General features: G+C 40.2%; 1 protein-coding gene, 1 long non-coding RNA gene and 1 other non-coding gene across 3 annotated transcripts in view; 2 read left to right on the top strand and 1 right to left on the bottom strand.

The window, feature by feature from the left end:
- The first annotated feature begins 174 nt into the window (after nucleotides 1-174).
- LOC137340419 (uncharacterized) lies at nucleotides 175-3230 on the top strand. Its single transcript, XR_010966798.1, has 2 exons — nucleotides 175-250; nucleotides 1030-3230. It is a non-coding gene; the product is annotated as an uncharacterized lncRNA (long non-coding RNA).
- Nucleotides 750-881, top strand: LOC137340970 (small nucleolar RNA ACA64). The gene has a single exon (XR_010966928.1). It is a non-coding gene; the product is annotated as a small nucleolar RNA ACA64 (small nucleolar RNA).
- A 1619-nt stretch (nucleotides 3231-4849) lies between the features above and the next one.
- rnf151 (ring finger protein 151) overlaps nucleotides 4850-18933 on the bottom strand; it is a 33473-nt gene continuing 19389 nt past the window's right edge. Inside the window, exons 3-7 of the mRNA XM_068002840.1 lie at nucleotides 16282-16378; nucleotides 9638-10028; nucleotides 8214-8357; nucleotides 6696-6990; nucleotides 4850-5756 (exon numbers count right to left, since the gene is read on the bottom strand). Of these exons, the coding sequence (XP_067858941.1) occupies nucleotides 5678-5756; nucleotides 6696-6990; nucleotides 8214-8357; nucleotides 9638-10028; nucleotides 16282-16378 (1006 nt within the window). The 3' untranslated portion in view covers nucleotides 4850-5677. The remainder of the gene's footprint in view (nucleotides 5757-6695; nucleotides 6991-8213; nucleotides 8358-9637; nucleotides 10029-16281; nucleotides 16379-18933) is intronic.

Below are 18933 nucleotides of genomic sequence, written 5' to 3'. Positions count from 1 at the left end.
AAGGCCGAAAGCCCGCTCGCAGCCGTATTAATGCCTTCGAGATCTCGCGAGACTTCGAAGCGACACTCGCTGGGCGGGGCAGTCCGGCCGGAAAGGACACCCCGGACCGAGGATATATTATTCCTCACACATTAAAGAAGCGGGTCATTATCTGTGTGATTCAGATTCGGGGCGGACATTTCCACGCGCTTTAACCGTTTGCTTTGGCGCCTTGCTGAGCTCGAGTTGTGTCGGCGGAGGAGCGAGTGAGGTAAGTGGTTGCAGTCGGACTGAAGGAGCCGGTTTACATCTTAACGTTAATCTGTTTTAATTTCAAGCTGTGAAGAGTTTTCTAATTTGAAAAACTCCAGTAATATTTTCATTCCGCGATATTCTACTTTTCTTCATATAATCAAAAGGCGTAGTTGTGAAAGTGTTGGTTGGTTGGTTCTGCGTAAATTGTCCTATTTAAAGTTTTATAGATAGTAAACTTGTTTGTATTTGAAAAGTAAAATGTGTGGTTGTTAAGATCTGGTGTTAATGGCGCCAAAATAACTCTGCTCAGCATAGTTAAAAATCCTCCGACTAAAAATGGTTTATCCCCGACATATAACTACCTCGAGTCTGGTATCGATTAACTTTGGGATCGCTGTCAGTTTTAAAACTATAGTATTTAAGGATAACTAGTAACTTAAACTTTAGTACCATCCTGGTTAAGTATTTGGGAACGCATGTTCTGTTAACTGGGTGGGGTTGGCGGGCGACCTGTGGCACACTGAAAATTACCAATGGTATGGTCTGTTACCGTCGGTAAGATAAATGTGCCTAAATTAAATGGCGCGCTGAGCTTATTGCCCACTTCTTTAACACATGTGGATGATAAAACCCGTGTGCCAATAAACTTTATGGTTTGGAGTTGAGATCTAACTTGCAACATCCTCTTTAGAAAACATCTTTTACTTGCAGCTTGTGATGTGCATGAAAGCAGCCACTACTAAGCAGCATTTTAATTTTGCTGTATTTTTAAAAAATATATATTATTGGTTACAGGTCTTAATATTTGGAAGCTGGTTGGTATTCTAGAAATATGACATCAAATGGGTTGAAGAACCTTCATCCAAAACTATCTTCTGAAGAAGTCAGCAAAAACTAGTGAAATCTCTATTCTCAAAATGTCTCTGTTTGTGCTTTGTAAAAACAATGTACTATGGTTTAAAATCAAAAATCAGAAAAGGCTGGAAATACTCAGGTCAGGCAGCATCAGTAGAGAAACTAAAGTCAACTGTCTGTTTCAGGTCTGAAATGTTGACTGATTTGTTTCTCCACAGGTGCTGCCTGACCAGAGTATTTCCAGCCTTTTTTTGTTTGATTTCAAATTTTTGAGCACTGTAGCATTTTGCTTTTTGTCTGTATTGTAGATTAATTGTTAACTGTATTTGTATTTACTATTTTGCTTAATTTAAAAGTGCTGTGTGCTCTTGCTCTACTAGCGCAACCATTTTTAATCCAAGTGTATGCTAATGACTGCAACTATGTCATCGCTGGCTGTAAATGTTCTTCAGTAGATGGTATGATGTAATTGTGGTATGCAGAATGAGGCATAGCAAGAAATTGGACAGTTTAACCCATGGTCTACAATTTATTGATGTTTTGTGGCCTTTTCCTGCTATTTTTCCATTGAGCTGTCCATTTTGATTGTGTATTCATAATTGTGCATGAGAGTTCTGCTACTCACTTTTTTTAATAGAAATATATTATGCCTAGGTTTTTCCCTCTAAGTTATATAGTTGCATGATTGAAGAGAATGATTGCTGTGGGTGAATGTCGATGCAGACCTGTGTCTCATGATTCTAGTGTAAGTTATTATGTGTGGCCTTGAACATGTTGACAATTTTGCAAAGGAATGTCATTCTTAGCTTGGATAAAGGATGTTTACAGAGCCTTTGTTTAAATTTTAAAAAAATGTTAGCATTGTAAATTCACTCTGTGCTCGAATTAACATGAAGTACAATCCTTACATTGATCTTGAAATATATAAATAACTGAGGCATCCTATGTAGCCTTAGACTAATCTGTATTAGTGCTTGGTACAAGAACAAATCTTTTACTGTGGGATGTATGCATTATGTTTCAGATTGTAGATATCCTAATAAACTGACTTCAGCTGGAATAATCACATTTTACTATTACAGGTGGAAATACGTAGAACACTGTTTAAAATTGGACATGCACTTAAACCAATGAAAGCTGGTGGTTGATTTTGGAATTCTGGTGTACTATAGTTCTGATCAGAACCCAAGCAAAGAATTTTTTTTTAAAAAATCTACCAATTGAAATTATTCCATTTAAATATTAGAATATTTACAACCTGAAAGAATGCATACAGGCCAGTAGGAATTGTTTACTTTGGTGCATTCAACTACATAGCTGTGTGAGGACATTCAATGAGCTAGTCAGCATGAATCTACATATAGAATCTTTTTAACTTCTCCAATGGCCAGGATAACTCCAAACAGGGCGACATGTTCTGGTTTCTTAAAAACCTTGATGGAAATTTTGTGGTAGAGGTGTCTGACCTCGGGCCACAGGCAACTCCTGAATCTAGCCGTTGACTTGTTTATAAAAGGCTATTTTCAGCACTCTTGCCTCACATCCTAGATCAGAACAGCAAGACCTCTTTGTATTAGATCAATATGAATTTAAACTTTATCTGTCTGGTCCCACAAAAACTTAGATGGCTTGATGGTAGCTTAAACTTTGCTATTGGATCAAGGTAGCGTACATTTATACATAAAAAAACATCTTTATCAAAAGCTAAATTTGTTCCTAAAGTGGATGTTATTTGGTAATCCATAAAGCCACAACTGCTTTCTTGGTAGAGAGACTACTCTTGTAAGGAAAGGGTTAATCTGACTGTCCTGAAGTCTAATACTACTGCTATTGATTTCTTTTTACATTATGATTAGCCCCTTTGCCAGGGAAGTATGTCAGTTAAGTACTTTGGGCCAGTGCTGACTGCAGCAATGATGTGAGAACTCTTTTCCTCACTAGTAAATATCAAAGGAAAATATCTGCATACATCTTTAATTGGTTTACACGATACAGACTTAAAAGGTTTCATTTGGTGGACTAGCAATTAAAGGCCTACGGTACTGAGATCCCCAGTTAAAGCAACTTCAGTAAGTATGGCCTTATGTTCAAGTACTATTGTATATACTGTGCTTAATAAACCTATGGTACCTGACTTCAAATCAAGTTCTTAAACATTGAAGAGTAAATGATAAAACTCCTCAGACTAAACTGGGGATTGGAGCTGGTATTTTGATAATTGGAAGAGAGGGATGTGACTATCACCTAAATGATGTCTTATATAGATACTTAGGGGCATTTCAGACCTCCTTAAAGGATTGAGGAAGTGATGTTAATCTGAATCAACCTGCTGAGGATGACCCACAGGACAGTAGAATTGTATGCACACATCAAGTATGTAAAATACTATATAATTATGCAGCAGTTGATGTCAATCTCACCAAATCCAGACCTTGCTGGAAGGAATGGGTATGTACTTCCTGCATAATTGCAGTGCCCCAAAAAGTTAGTCCTTTTAGGAGATTGTTACATAGGAATTAAGATTTGCTTGCCATGAGGGTTGAGTAACTCATTGGTTATTGGCAGCTGAAATGTTAGTCAATCTTAGTGCATGTTTGCAGGACTAGCAGTAGCTAAAGTCTCCAAATATGGGGGCAGTATATGACAACTTTTTTGGCATTTTCACCAATAGGCAGGTTGGGAGCCAAGGATTTCTATTACCTTAGCTGCAGAGACACAAGTGTGGATGACTTTATAGTCAATGTCTGTTTTACTTGGTTAGAAGAGGGATGGAAGAGTTTCAGTAAGAAATATCTTAATAGGAATACAATTAAAAGGCAGATGTTCACTAACCATGTCAAGGGGACAGCAAAACCAGGTAGATCACAAGATTCAGTAACAAGGACAAAAACAAATCTTTGCAGCTGGATCCATGAGGATTACTTTTAATTTTTCCCCATAATACACTTAATAATCCAAGAAATTCCCCAACCTATAGCCACCTACAAAAATCCCATTGCCCTTTTCAGGTTTCAACTTTAAATTACAGAATAGGAAGTAATGTTGAAGTTCTTGGGCAAAACTTTGAAGCAAGCAAGATCGGACCCCCAGATGACAAAACCATATTAGAAACAGCAGGAAAATTATTTTTGCTTCATTGCCTTTTTAGGTTTCCTTGTAACAAGTAGCATTTCCATTCAGGAGGGTGAGTTAAGTATTTGGTCCCAGGCTTAAAGCGAAGAGTGAGTGGAACAGTATGTGATAACTCATTCTCCACTCTTTGTATCATACCATATTAAACTTTATAAAGAGCAAAATGAACATTTTTAATATTTATTCCTATACATTTCTCTATTAAAGCATTCATTTGAGATGCCTTGGATGAATTCTCATCAGATTTGTTTTTAGTCTTGGCTTGAGAAGGCCATCCTGCAACAACAGGGAGGTGACCTGGTGTAATTGAAACTACAGAAAGTTAGGGTTGGCCAGTACTGCAAAAAAAAACTGCTGCTGAGGGCTGAATTCATGACAGTGAATGCTCAGTGCTGACTGAGTGGGAAAGTATTCTGTTTCTCAAAACATGCATAAATCTGTTTTTTTAAATGCTCGGGAAATCAGTCAACATAATTAGCCCAATGCATTTCAAATTACTTAATTGAGACAAGTATAGTAATAAATGTAAGTACTTAGAGAAGTTTTTCCTTTGCTTTATGAAGTTTTACATGGTAACTAAAGAGCACAAAACAGTATATGGTGTGATGTATCAGACAGTATAAGTCCATTTACAACTAAACAATGCTTTTATTAGCCATTTTATTTGATCAATTTTTGTCTCTGGGAAGATATATACAACATAAAACACTTCAGTGTTGATGGGGTGGAAGGGAAGAAAGCAGGGGGGTTAAAAACATGAGAAGTGGAACATATCCATTCTGGACACCAATTATCAGCATTGCACATTCACTAGTGTAGCTCTCATTACTTAGCCACCAGATGTCTAAACTTCAACAAGGCCTGCTGTACCTGCTCGTTCCATTTCAAAGACCACCCATCTTTGTGGTCTCTGAGCAAGATCGACAAGACGTGGGAAAGTTTGCAATGTGGGCTCATACTTATTAGGAACTGGACAGACTGCTGAAACTCATTTTACAGCTAGCTATGTGAAATGGGATCAATCCAGTTCCTATGGAGTGCAGGCCCATAAACTACTCCTGATTGTCAGTCTTGTTTATAGGCCATGAGGGTGGCTGGTGGAAAAATTACACTGGCACAGCAGAAGGTGCACTTCAGAGGTTAAAGTTCAGGCATGTTACATCAGGGCTGGAGCAGCATTATTCTGCACTATACCCAAAAGTGCCACTTAATCGTTAGGATGACATACAAGTGGCAGTTCTAGATGCAACCATTTACTTTCAATACAAACTTAAATACAACAATGAAAACAAATTTACAAGTACTTTGGCTTTTGGCATTTACTGAAAAACTTCTCAAATATATCACTCAGCATGAACAATTATAGAAATCAGCAAAAACAAATGCTTAAAACGGATATCAACTGGTGGAAGTTTTCCATCTTTCAGATCATCCAGCTAAAGGGAGCAGAATGTTATTAACGTGGCTGGGTATGCTGTCTTCTGGACAACAATCCAAAATTGAGGTTGCTGCGTTTCCAAATGAGCTTTCGCCGTCTAAAATGTAAGAGAAATAGGTAATGGAATTTTTTTTAAAAAAAAGTAATAGCAGAAGCTGCTACTTTGACAAAACCAGCCTCATTTGCTCTCCCTCCAGATGGAATTAATGATAAAGGGATAAAGTACATTTTTAAAAAAATACACCTAAATGCAAATATTTATTCTTCAAAAGGGTTATAACTTAAATTTTATGGGTAAAATATGCAGACTGGGAAAGTCAGTAGAATGCCTGATCCCTTAACAGGCTGTTTAGTTGGAAACCCATATTTTTCCTTTACTGGGTCCTACAAATATCATCCCCATTTCACCCGTCCCATCTTCGTAATCTGGTTAAGTAGGGACGACTGAAATTTAAGCAGTGTTGCCCTTTTAAGTAGCAGCACTCATTTACAAAGGCAAATGAGTAGGTATGTAACAAATGGCTTGTGTTAAGCCAGTGCTTTCTGTGTCCACAAACAGTGACCTGAACTCAAGGGCCTGATTTAATCCTAATCAAACTCCTTCTGTGGTTAAGTGGTCATTGTTCTAGTGTTGGATCACAATAGGCATAAACTGGTTGGGGATCAGAGGATTACAAAACACATTACAGGTCAGCAATTCTCTTAAACTACTCTTTCAATGCAGTGCTGATTAACAAGTGCCAACATGCCCCCAGCAGTGCTTTACACATGTAAAAATATTACTGGTTTCACAGCAACAATTGATTATAATAGGTTCCATTATTAATAATCAAAATATGAAAGTCATTGTAATGAGTGACATTTGGCAGGTCTGCTAAAATAGCCTTACTGTTCTTCTGCACTCATGCAGTGTTGAGCTTTAAATTATTCGTGGTCTATTGGATTGTGATTCCAGAGCCAAAAGCAAACATTTTTTGGTGACCAGCTCACATTCTGTGTCTTTAGGAATCTGTCCAAGAAAAAAAAAGTAAACTACCTCAAAGAATGGAACATCCAAGGCTTGAACCTCTTTCTGTTGGAAGCAGCTTGACCCCTGTGGTCAAAGCAAGCACCAGACCAGGAACTGGCATTCTGTGAAGCAATGTTCCCATTTACACCGTCATCTGCTGCTTCATCCAGAGTTTCAAAATATGAATGGGAGGTCTGGAAACCAGTCTGATTGCGATAGAAATCAACCTGTTCATTGCTGGAACTGGAACTGACTGAAATGGTATCCTCAGTTGTATGGTCAGGTATTGCTTCATCCACCTCTTCAATATCTTCTGATTCACCTGATGGAAGTATAAATTTTATAGGCTGAAGTTCTGCTGCAGCAGATTCATCTGATAGAATCAGACACTTGGAAATCATAAAATCAGAAGTTAACATATACAGTTGCTTAATTCAATTTATTTGTTCAAATTGAAATTGCACAAAAACCACCTTCCATTTGCTAAATTTGATCCATTAGCTAAATTGAATTCCCAACATAAATAGGTCCTGATCAGAGATATGACAATTAATACAAATTCAACTGTGATCAACAACAGGTGCCCACAGTGATCCTACTGGACATCATTGAGCAGGGACAGATTAGTTTCAGGAGGGATTTGAGGGCTTGGCTAGCCAGAAATAAGGCCCTTACTATAAGAGGGAAAAATACAAAATCAAATATATGGAGGAGCATCTGGAGAAATGCAGTAAGTAGATGAAGGGAGAAAAACTTTGCATTGCACAGCTTGGACAGTGCTTAAGTTTTGATCACATGCATTTCAATAGTTCCTTTAACATTTAATGATTTTTTTTTTAGTGTTCCTATAGCATTTTGGTGTGCTTTTTCATTAAAATCCCTTAATTTAATTTTAAGCAAAAAATGAGTGAAGAATAGACTATTAATTCCTACACAGCAACTGACGCTGACAGGGCCACATTTATTGCCCACCCTACTTTCCTCAAGAGATTGTACAAATGGTTTGCTAGGCCATTTCAGCCTAATCAGAAAGTGACATCAAGCACTGTGCAAGTCCTTCCCCATAGGGAGGAAAAACTATGGACAAGTCATCCCAAGGGACTCTAATGCACCAACTGAAAGTCAGCACAGATACATGGGAGCAGGTTTATTCAGAAGTAATTAGTGCACAGAAGTAAAAAAATGCAAACTAACAAAAGAAAACATTCTTTAACACCCATCAAATGGAAACTGATTTTGCACTTTGTATATTTTCAAAGCTCAGGCTTCCTGTACTTAGTGGCCTTCATTATTCATAAAGGCTCACCATTTCAGAATGTATTCCTTCTAAACTGTGCTTTAAAGTGGTTTAAAAGTTTGTACTGCCACAAGCTAATAAATGCTTCCAGTTTACAATCAACTACACATCAGCTAGTAACAGTTTCAGCCAGGAGAAGACAGACAATGCTGACTAGATCATGCTATTGACAAACTTATTACACACTCATCACTACTATGTTATCTATGAATTCAATAAAAAGGAAAGTTTTCTCCTCCTCAACTTACCTTCTTCGGCTGGTTGCCCATCTCCATTAGGTAAGCCACTCGTGCAGTTCCAGGAGTACTGACTTTCATTTTCACTGTATTCTGATGCATCAAAAGTATTGCAGTTGTTTTCTTCTTGGCCATCAGCAGCCAAGTCTTCATTTTCTAAAGACAGAAATATATCAGTTGTGCTTTTCTACTGTACTGCAAAGCATCTAAAAGTGACCTGTACTGGCTGATGGCAGCACCCAAAATGACTTGTACAAAAGGTTTGTCATAGTTCAGAAGAGAGCACTCAGACACTACTTGGTCACCAGAAGTGCACAACAGTGGCCTGAAATAACTTGCTCTCCTCAAGAACATGTTCAGCTGCAATTCTGCAACTCAAGTTAAAAGTCACCACGTAAGGTGGAATCACAGATGCCATTTTTTTAAATCTCAAGGCTGCTACCCGAGTTGCCAGCTCAGTGTGTTTCTTAATGGGACAGGCAATCCTCGACCTCTACTATCCAAAGTTGGAGAGTCAGATACCCATAATTGTTTTTTTAATTTGTCGGGATATGGGAGATGCTGACAGGGCCACATTTATTGCCCACCCCTACTTTCCCCAAGTGATTGTACAAATGGTTTGCTAGGCCACTTCAGAGGCATTCAGAGTATTCTACGTATTGTGGTCACATGTAGGTCAGACTGGGTAGGGGTGGCAGGTTCACTTCCCTGAAGGACATCAGTTAGGTTTTTATGAAAAAGCAGCAGCATTCATTGCCACTTCTCCTGGTCCCAGCCCACGGGTTACCACGTTTATTGAATTCAATTTCACAACTTGCCATGGTGGGATTTGAACCCATGACCTCTGGGTTGCTAGTCAGCATCATAACTATAACATTACTGTACCAAACTGCAGTATTACAAAGGAAAGAGGAATTTCTGCAATCTCTCAATTCCTGGCTTCTCATTAGTTTACATAGCATTTTTGTTCAGCCCAGTTTTAGACAGGACTCAGGCCATTCAATCCTCGTGTGCCTTTATTGTTGGGAAGCCATTCTAACTTAGTAACTGCAGCTGTTAGTAGTTGTGCAAGTCAGTGTTTGTGATTTTAGATGGAGGGGGAAGGGAGGAAATTTCCAAGCTATTAAAAAATAACTTTCTTCCTCTGTCTAAAAAAGAGTTTTTCCATCCTTGCCATTAGAATCTATGCAAATGAATTGCCACCACATGAAGCATACCCTTTTAGGGAGTTAAAAACTGGATCACTGATTTGAGAGCGATGCTGCTACCTTTCTGTAACATATCGTGACAAAGATCATTTAGCAGCTGAAACAGTCAGATATAAATTTCAGAGTGCAATACACAAAATTGTAACTTGCAACTTGGTTCTCGCTGCTATTCTGCAAAGTTTACCCATAAGAGGCTAATCTATTCTGCATGCAGCCATGATTACTCACCATTATCTTCATAGACACTAGATTCTGAAAACTGGCAGTGATTCTCTGCAGCCAAATTCTGAACAATTCCTTCGACTAGCTTTAGGCGGCGATGCATCCTACTCAAACGGCTTTTGAGAACAGTTATCTTTTCCTTGTATTTTCTCCTCATGTCCCTGTAACAGTTGTGCTCCTCCAGTTGATTCCGAGTAAGCTGGACTCCGCATCCCATTCTGCAGGGCTGGTTCCAGTGCTCACAAACTTGTTCATGAACAGCAAGGTTCTTCTGAAACACTTCAGTGGTGCAGGCTTCATACCTGCACTTCACTATCCTAAATTCACAAGCAGCTTTGTGATTTGTGTACTGTTCAAGTGGAAATGTGTCTCGGCAACCATAGGCTCTGTTTTCACACTACATAATAAAAAGAGAGTGGTTAGCATTTAAAGAACACTAACGCTGTTAATGAATTTTTTTAAAAAAGGAACCTAGTATAACCACCCAGCCAATACAGTACATCCATCTGGACCCTTAGGGTGCTAATATAGAAAAAGTAAATCAAAATATCACAAGGGAACTAAATAAAATCTAGAACAAAAACAAGAGCACAGTAATTGAAATCAACACCATCTTGAAAGTCTCCCAGGACCTGCACAAGTTTGGAAGATTTTTTGGACTGCAGAGTGAGTGCCCAGATTCTGAGAACAGCCAACATATCAGAGTCCAGACACTTCAATTACCATCCCTTCAATTTATGTTTTTAGAATCTGATTAGGCTCGGGTAGATTGCTTTAATGCAGTATGATTTGTTGTCCTAGGGAAGGCTAATGAGGCTGGATAACCAGGAATGACCTGACAGCTAACTTGGAGCGCAAAGACCTTGACCCTTTTGATCTACTAGAAGTTGGGAAAATTGAGGGGTTGGTACACAGATACAAATTAGGTAAGTTAAATTAATTAATGGCAAATGCATTGTGCAGAGAGCAAATGGTTCAAGACAGTGCCATTCTGGTTGATCTGCTGGGTGAACCTCCGCCTCCGTAACCGTCTGTCTCCACCACTGCCTCAGCTCATCTGCTGCTGAAACCCACGTCCATTTTAAAATTCTCGGAACAAAGGAACAGGAGTAGGCCATTCAGCCCCTCGTGCCTGCTCCGCCATTTGATAAGATCATGGCTGATCTGTGATCTAACTCCATATACCTGCCTTTGGCCCATATCCCTTAATACCTCTCGTTGCCAAAAAGCTGTCTATCTCAGATTTAAATTTAGCAATTGAGCTAGTATCAATTGCCGTTTGCGGAAGAGAGTTCCAAACTTCTACCACCCTTTGTGTGTAGAAATGTTTTCTAATCTCACTCCTGAAAGGTCTGGCTCTAATTTTTAGACTGTGCCCCCTACTCCTAGAATCCCCAACCAGCAGAAATAGTTTCTCTCTATCCACCCTATCTGTTCCCCTTAATATCTTATAAACTTCGATCAGATCACCCCTTAACCTTCGAAACTCTAGAGAATACAACCCCAATTTGTGTAATCTCTCCTCGTAACTTAACCCTTGAAGTCCAGGTATCATTCTAGTAAACCTACGCTGCACTCCCTCCAAAGCCAATATGTCCTTCCGAAGGTGCGATGCCCAGAACTGCTCACAGTACTCCAGGTACGGTCTAACCAGGGTTTTGTATAGCTGCAGCATAACTTCTGCCCCCTTGTACTCTAGATATAAAGGCCAGCATTCCATTAGCTTTCTTGATTATTTTCTGCACCTGTTCAAGACACTTCAATGATCTACCTACCTGAACCCCTGACTCCCTTTGGACATCCACTGTTTTTAACTTTTTACCATTTAGAAAGTACCCTGTTCTATCCTTTTTTGATCCAAAGTGGATGACCTCACCTTTGCCTACATTGAATTCCATTTGCCACAGTTTTGCCCATTCACCTAATCTATCAATATCCCTTTGTAATTTTATGTTTTCATCTACACTGCTTACAATGCCACCAATCTTTGTGTCATCGGCAAACTTAGATACAAGACTTTCTATGCCTTCATCTAAGTCGTTAATAAATAGTGAATAATTGAGGCCCCAAGACAGATCCCTGCGGGACTCCACTAGTCACATCCTGCCAATGTGAGTACCTACCCATTATCCCTACTCTCTGTCGCCTTTCGCTCAGCCAACTTCCTAACCAAGTCCGTACCTTTCCCTCGATTCCATGGGCTTCTATCTTAGCTAACAGTCTCTTATGTGGGACCTTATCAAATGCCTTCTGGAAGTCCATATAAATAACATCCATTGACATTCCCCTGTCCACTACTTTAGTCACCTCTTCAAAAAATTCAATCAGGTTTGTCAGGCACGACCTACCTTTCACAAATCCATGTTGGCTCTCTCTGATTAACTGAAAATTCTCGAGGTGTTCAGTCACCATATCATTAATTATAGACTCCAGCATTTTCCCCACAACAGATGTTAGGCTAACTGGTCTATAATTCCCTGGTTTCCCTCTCTCTTAAAAAAAAAAGATTTTCAAATAAATTTGTTAAAAAAAAGTGACATGTGCAATTTTCCAATCCAGAGGGACAGTTCCTGAATCTAGAGAACTTTGAAAGATTATAGTTAGGGCATCTGCAATGTGTTCACCTACTTCCTTTAAAACCCTGGGATGGAATCCATCTGGTCCTGGGGATTTGTCACTCTTTAATGCTATTATTTTCTTCATTACTGTTGCTTTACTTATGCTAATTTTATTGAGTCCCTGTCCCCGATTCAATATTAGTTTTCTTGGGATTTTCAGCATGCTATCCTCTTTTTCTACTATAAATACTGATGCAAAGTAATCGTTCAACAAGTCCACCATTTCCCCATTGTCAACGACAATATCCCCACTTTCAGGTTTTGAGGGGCCAACACTGCTCCTGACCACCCTCTTTTTCCTAATGTAACTATAAAAGTTCTTCGTATTAGTTTTGATATCTCTTGCAAGTTTCTTTTCATACTCTCTTTTTGTAGCTCTTACTATCTGTTTTGTGACCCTTTGTTGATTTTTGTATCTTTCTCATTCGCCAGGATCTGTGCCATTTTTTGCCTTTTTGTATGCCCTTTCCTTATGTCTTATACTGTCCCTTACCTCTTTAGTTGTCCATGGCTGTTTTTTTTGGCAAGTAGAGTTCTTGCCCTCGGGTATAAATCGGTTCTGTACCTTGTTAAACGTTTCGTTAAACATTTCCCACTGATCATCAGTCGTTTTACCCATTAACAGATTTCCCAGTTTACTGTGGACAGTCTCTGTCTCATCCCATTGAAGTCGGCCTTACCCAAGTCTAGAATCTTAGCAGCTGATTCACTTTTTTCCCTTTCAAACACTACCTCGAACTCGATCATGTTATGATCGCTACTGGATAGATGTTCGCGTACAGTTAAGCTGTTAATTAAATCTGGTTCATTACTTATTACTAAATCTAGTATGGCTTGCCCCCTTGTTGCCTCTAGGACATCTGCGGGAGAAAACTGTCCTGAACACAAGAAATTCACTACCTTTCTGACAGTTGCTAGTCTGCTTTCCCCAATCTATGTGAAGGTTAAAGTCCCCCATTAAGACCACTATGCCTTTATTACACGCTTTTCTAATCTCTGCATTTATACAATCTAGCACTTCAGAGCTGCTGCCAGGGGACCTATACACAACTCCCACTATAGTCTTAGATCCTTTCCTATTTCTCCATTCAACCCATAAGGTCTCTGTTGGCTGCTTACCTCTCATTATATCCTCCATTATCATTGAAGTGATTTCATCTCTAATCACTAAGGCTACTCCTCCCCCTCTTCCATTTTCCCTGTCTCTCCTGTAGACCTTATAACCCAGTATATTTAGTTCCCAATCCTGACCATCCTGCAACCAAGTCTCAGTAATAGCTATCATGTCATACCCTCCAATTTGAATTTGAATCCTCCTTGTTTTCAAATCTCTCCATGGCCTTGCTCCTCCCTATCTCTATAACCTCCTCCAGCCCTACAACCCTCCCGAATCTCTGTGCTTCTCCAATTCTTGCCTCATGCGCATCCCTGATTTTAATCGCTCCACCATTGATTGCAGTGCCTTCTACTGCCTAGCCCCTAAGCTCTGGAATTCCTTCTCTAAACCTCTCCGCCTCTCTCATCCTTTAAGACGCTCCTTAAAACCTACCTCTTTGACCAAGCTTTTGGTCACCTGACCTAATACTTCCTTATGTGGTTCAGTGTCAAATTTTGTTTGATAACGCTCCTGTGAAGCACCTTGGGACGTTTTATTACGTTAAAAGGCGCTATATAAATGCAAGTTGTTTTTGGCTGTTCAACAAGAACTCAAATAATTTTCCGTACAGTAGCCTTCATGGGCTGCAAACACTGCTGAGGAACCAATGCCTCACAAAAATTTGTGTATCTGCCAATCAAATGCTACATGCAAGTAGTGAATGCAAAAAGTCTTAAAAAGGACAAGATAGTTATACCAAAGAAGCCACAGATCTGAATCCATTTAGCTTCTATAGAGGCTAACAATGTGCTATAAGAGAAGGTTTGGTTAAACCATTAAAAAAATCCTGATTAAAAAGCGATGAGCATAGAATAAAGCAATGGCTGCTGTCAATCTCGGGTCTGATAGAAGGAAATAACTTGCATTTATATAGCGCCTTTCACATCCATAGGATGTCCCAAAGTGTTTCACAGCCAATGAAGTAGAATCATAGAATGGTTACAGCATAGGAGGCGGCCATTCGGTCCATCGAGCCTGTGCCGTGCAAGAGCAATCCAGCTAGTCCCACTCCCCCGCCTTATCCCCATAGCCCTGCAAATTATTTCCCTTCAAGTACTTATCCAATTTCCTTTTGAAAGCCACAATTGAGTCTGCCTCTACCACCCTGTCAGGCAGTGAGTTCCAGACCCCCACCACCCTCTGGGTGAAAAAACTTTTCCTCAGCTCCCCTCTAATCCTTCTACCAATTACTTTAAATCTATGCCCCCTGGTTATTGACCTCTCTGCTAAGGGAAATAGAGTGGACAGGAAGAACCTATCTAGGCCCTCATAATTTTGTACACCTCAATTAAATCTCCCCTCAGCCTCCTCTATTCCAAAGAGAACAACCCCAGCCTATCCAATGTTTCCTCATAGCTAAAATTCTCCAGTCCTGGCAACATCCTCATAAATCTCCTCTGAACCCTCTCTAGTGCAATTACATCCTTCCTGTAATGTGGTGACCAGAACTGTGCGCAGTACTCAAGCTGTGGCCTAACCAGTGTTTTATACAGTTCCAGCATAACCTCCCTGCTCTTATATTCTATGCCTCGGCTAATAAAGGAAAGTATTCAAAATGCCTTTTGAACCACTTTATCTACCTGTCCTGCTATCTTTAGGGATCTGTGGACATGCACGCCAAGGTCCCTCACTTCCTCTACACCTTTCAGTATCCTCCCATTTATTGTGTATTCCGTTGTCTCGTTTGCCCTCCCAAATGCATTACCTCACACTTCTCCGGACTGAATTCCATTTGCCACTTTTCTGCCCACCTGTCCAGTCCATTAATATCTTCCTGAAGTCTACAGCTTTCCTCCTCACTACAATCATCATCATCATCATTACATAGCTTCTTTTACAACCTCATGACATCGCATAGCAATTTACAGCCAATTAAGTACAATTGAAGTGTAGTCACTATTGTAATGTAAGAAACATGGCACCCAATTTGTGCACAGAAAACTCCTACAAACAGGAATGAAATAAATGACCAGATCATCTGTGTTTCTTTTAAATATAAAAAAGGTGTTGATTGTGATTGAGGGATAAAAGACGGCCAGGACATTGGGAGAACTCCCCTGCGCTTCTTCGAATAGTGCCGTGGGATCTTTCACGTCCGCCTGAAGGGACAGACAGGACCTCGGTTTAAACTTTTAATCCGAAAGACAACACCTGCGACAGTGTAGCACTCCCTCAGTACTGCATTGAAGTGCCAGCCTAGATTACGTGCTCAAGTATTAGAGGTGGAGGGGGAGGCCAAAAGAAAGACAGACAAGAGGGAAGATGAGGAGAATTAATTTTTTTAATATATAAAACACAGCGAGTTATGATCTGGAATGCACTGCCTAAAAGGGTGGTGGAAGCAGATTCAATCGTAACTTTTAAAAGAGAATTGGATATATGCTTGAGAAGGAAAAAACTGCAGGGCTACAGGGAAAGAACAGGGCAGTGGGACTAATTGGATAGCACTTTCAAAGAGTCGGCACAGGCAGGATGGACCAAATGGCCTCCTTCTGTGCTGTAAGATTCTAGGAGATGGATTCTAAAATGCACTGATTTGCAGTCTGAAATGGTCGGTGATTCCTTTCTTCTCTTTCGAAGTAAAAGGGCGAGTTGATGACCTGTTCCTAAGCCCCTGCAGTACAAACCAAATTTTAATGCAGGAGAGCCAGTTATCGACCAATTTCCCTTCTTACCCCTCTCAAAATTTGGGAAATTTCCTCAACGTTTACCCACCCCTACTCAGAAGGCTGAAGTACAGTGCATGAGGAACCGTAGGATAGAAACCCATCATGTATCACTCCACGGTGCTGTATATTGGCATCCTTAGGACAGATTTTAACTACTAACCAGCCAGTAATGCATACATATCAAAGCCTTCACTGCCCACAATTTACCTTCATGATCAGTCGGCCAATCATGTTGTGGATCATGGGTATCACAGATCGAGCCACACTTCTCACCTTTTTCCTGCAATAAGGGCACTCCTGCTTCCTAAAGAAAATGATATTGCATTAAACATAAGGAAGCTCATCTTTGCTCCTGAACAACAATTTGCATTTATATAGCGCCTTTAACGTAGTTCAACATCCCAAGGCACTTCGCAGGAGCGTTAACAAACAAAATTTGACACCGAGCCACATCAGGAGATATTAGGACAGGTGACCAAAAGCTTGGTCAAAGAGGTAAGTTTTAAGGAGTGTCTTAAAAGAGGAGCAAGGTGTAGAGAGGGGCAGAGGGGAAATTCCAGAGCTCAAGGCCTAGGCAGCTGAAGGCACGGCCGCCAACGATGGAGCGATTAAAATCAGGGATGCCCAAGAAGCCAGAATTGGAGGAGCGCAGAGATCTTGGAGGGTTGTAAGGCTGGAGGAGGTTAGAGCTAATATATTGGTACAATCACAATCTGAAAAGTATTTCCAACAGTTGACCCACATGATAGCTCATTACTACACAAAACACATGGAACTATTTATATATTTTGTTAAACAATTTGGGAGTTGTGTATTATAACCTGCATGTATAAGTCACAAGTAAAGGTTCAATTCACATTAGTTTCCAAAAATATACTCTAGTATATTCCAGTAACATTTCAATACATACTTTATCCGGTCTTCACAATAGTATTGAATCGTTTTACAGGGCCAAAAAAACTATTTGCATTCATTCCTGCCCCCTTCTCCATTATCCTTCCAATTTTCACATCTTCCCGCTTCTCTCCTTAAAAAGATCTTACCTTGGGACATGGAAGCAGCCACCCTTCACTGCAACAGCCAGCTAGACATTGTTCCTGTGTGAGCAGCAGTAGACTACTTGACCATAAAGATAAACAAACTGTACCCAGCTATATCTTCATTTATACATTTTACAGCAGGGGTCACTGGATAGCAATAATGCCAGATACACCCTGGACAACTTCTTTCAGAACAAACTAAGAACAGACAACAGAGAAGAGGCGTGTGACAGATGTCAGGTTGATAACACAAGTCAGAACCAGGCTGAATATAGAAAGCTCAGAGGGGAAGTGAAAAAGAAATGAGAGGCAAAGAGAGTATGAGACTAGACTGGTGGCCAACATAAAAGGGAATCCAAATGTCTTCTACAGGCATGTAAACAGTAAATGGGTAGTAAGAGGAGGGGTGGGGCCAATTTGGGACTATAAAGGAGATCTACTCTTGGAGGCAGAGGGGATGGCCGAGGTATTAAATGAGTACTTTGCATTTGACTTTACCAAGAAGATGCTGCCAGAGTCTCAGTAAAGGAAAATATAGTTGAGATGCTGGATGGGCTGAAACTTGATGGAGGAGGTACTAGAAAGGCTGGCTGTACTTAAAGTAGATAAGTCACCCGGTCCGGATGGGATGCATCCTAAGTTGCTGAGGGGAGTAAGGGTAGAAATTGCGGAGGTACTGGCCATAATCTTCCAAACATCCGTAGATACGGGAGTGGTGTCAGAGGACTGGAGAACTGCAAATGTTACACCATTGTTCAAAAAAAAAAAGGGTGTAAGGATAAACCCAGCAACTACAGGCCAGTCAGTGGTGGGGAAACTTTTAGAAACAATAATCCAGGACAGAATTAATACACAGTCACTTGGACGAGGGTGAATTGATTAGAGAAAGCCAGCACGGATTTGTTACAGGCAAAATCGCATTTAACTAACCTGAGAGCACTTTTTGATGAGGTAACAGAGAGGGTAGATGAGGGCAATGCAGTTGATGTGGTGTATATGGACTTTCAAAAGGCATTTGATAAAGTGCTGCATAATAAGCTTGTCATCAAGATTGTGGCCCATGGAATAAAGGGGGCAGTAGCAGCAAGGATACAGAATTGGCTGAGGGACAGGAAACAGAGTAGTGGTGAACGGTTGTTTTTCGGACTGGAGTGGTGTTCCCCTGGGGTCAGTGCTGGGACCACTGCTTTTCGACATATATTAATGACTTGGACTTGGGTGTACAGGGCACAATTTCAAAATTTGCAGATGTCAAAGCTTGGAAGGGTAGTAAACAGTGAGGAGGATAGTGATAGACCAAGAGGATATAGACAGGCTGGTGGCATGAGCAGACACGTGGCAGATGAAATTTAACGCAGAAAAATGCGAAGTGATATATTTCGGTAGGAAGAACAAGGAGAGGCAATATAAACTAGAGGGCACAACTCTAAAAAGGGTACATGTGCACAAATCGTTGAAGGTGGCAGGGCAGGTTGAGAAAGTGGTTAAAAAAGCATACGGGATCTTGGGCTTTATAAATAGAGGCATAGAATACAAAAGTATGGAAGTCATGATGAGCCTTTATAAAACACTGGTTCAGCCACAACTGGAGTAGTGTGTCTAGTTCTGGGCACCGCACTTTAGGAAAAATGTGAAGGCCTTAGAGAGGGTGCAGAAGAGATTTACTAGAATGATTCCAGGGATAAGGGACTTTAGTTACGTGGATAGACTGGAGACACTGGGGTTGTTGTTCTTGGAACAGAGATGGTTGTGAGGAGATTTGATAGAGGTATTCATATCATGAAGAGTCTAGACAGAGTAGATAGAGAGAAACTGTTCC

Source organism: Heptranchias perlo, chromosome 22 (assembly GCF_035084215.1).
Source record: "Heptranchias perlo isolate sHepPer1 chromosome 22, sHepPer1.hap1, whole genome shotgun sequence".
Classification (NCBI taxonomy): Eukaryota; Metazoa; Chordata; class Chondrichthyes; order Hexanchiformes; family Hexanchidae; genus Heptranchias; species Heptranchias perlo.
Note: the sequence above shows the minus strand (reverse complement) of the source record. Positions and strands in the feature narration are given on the sequence as shown.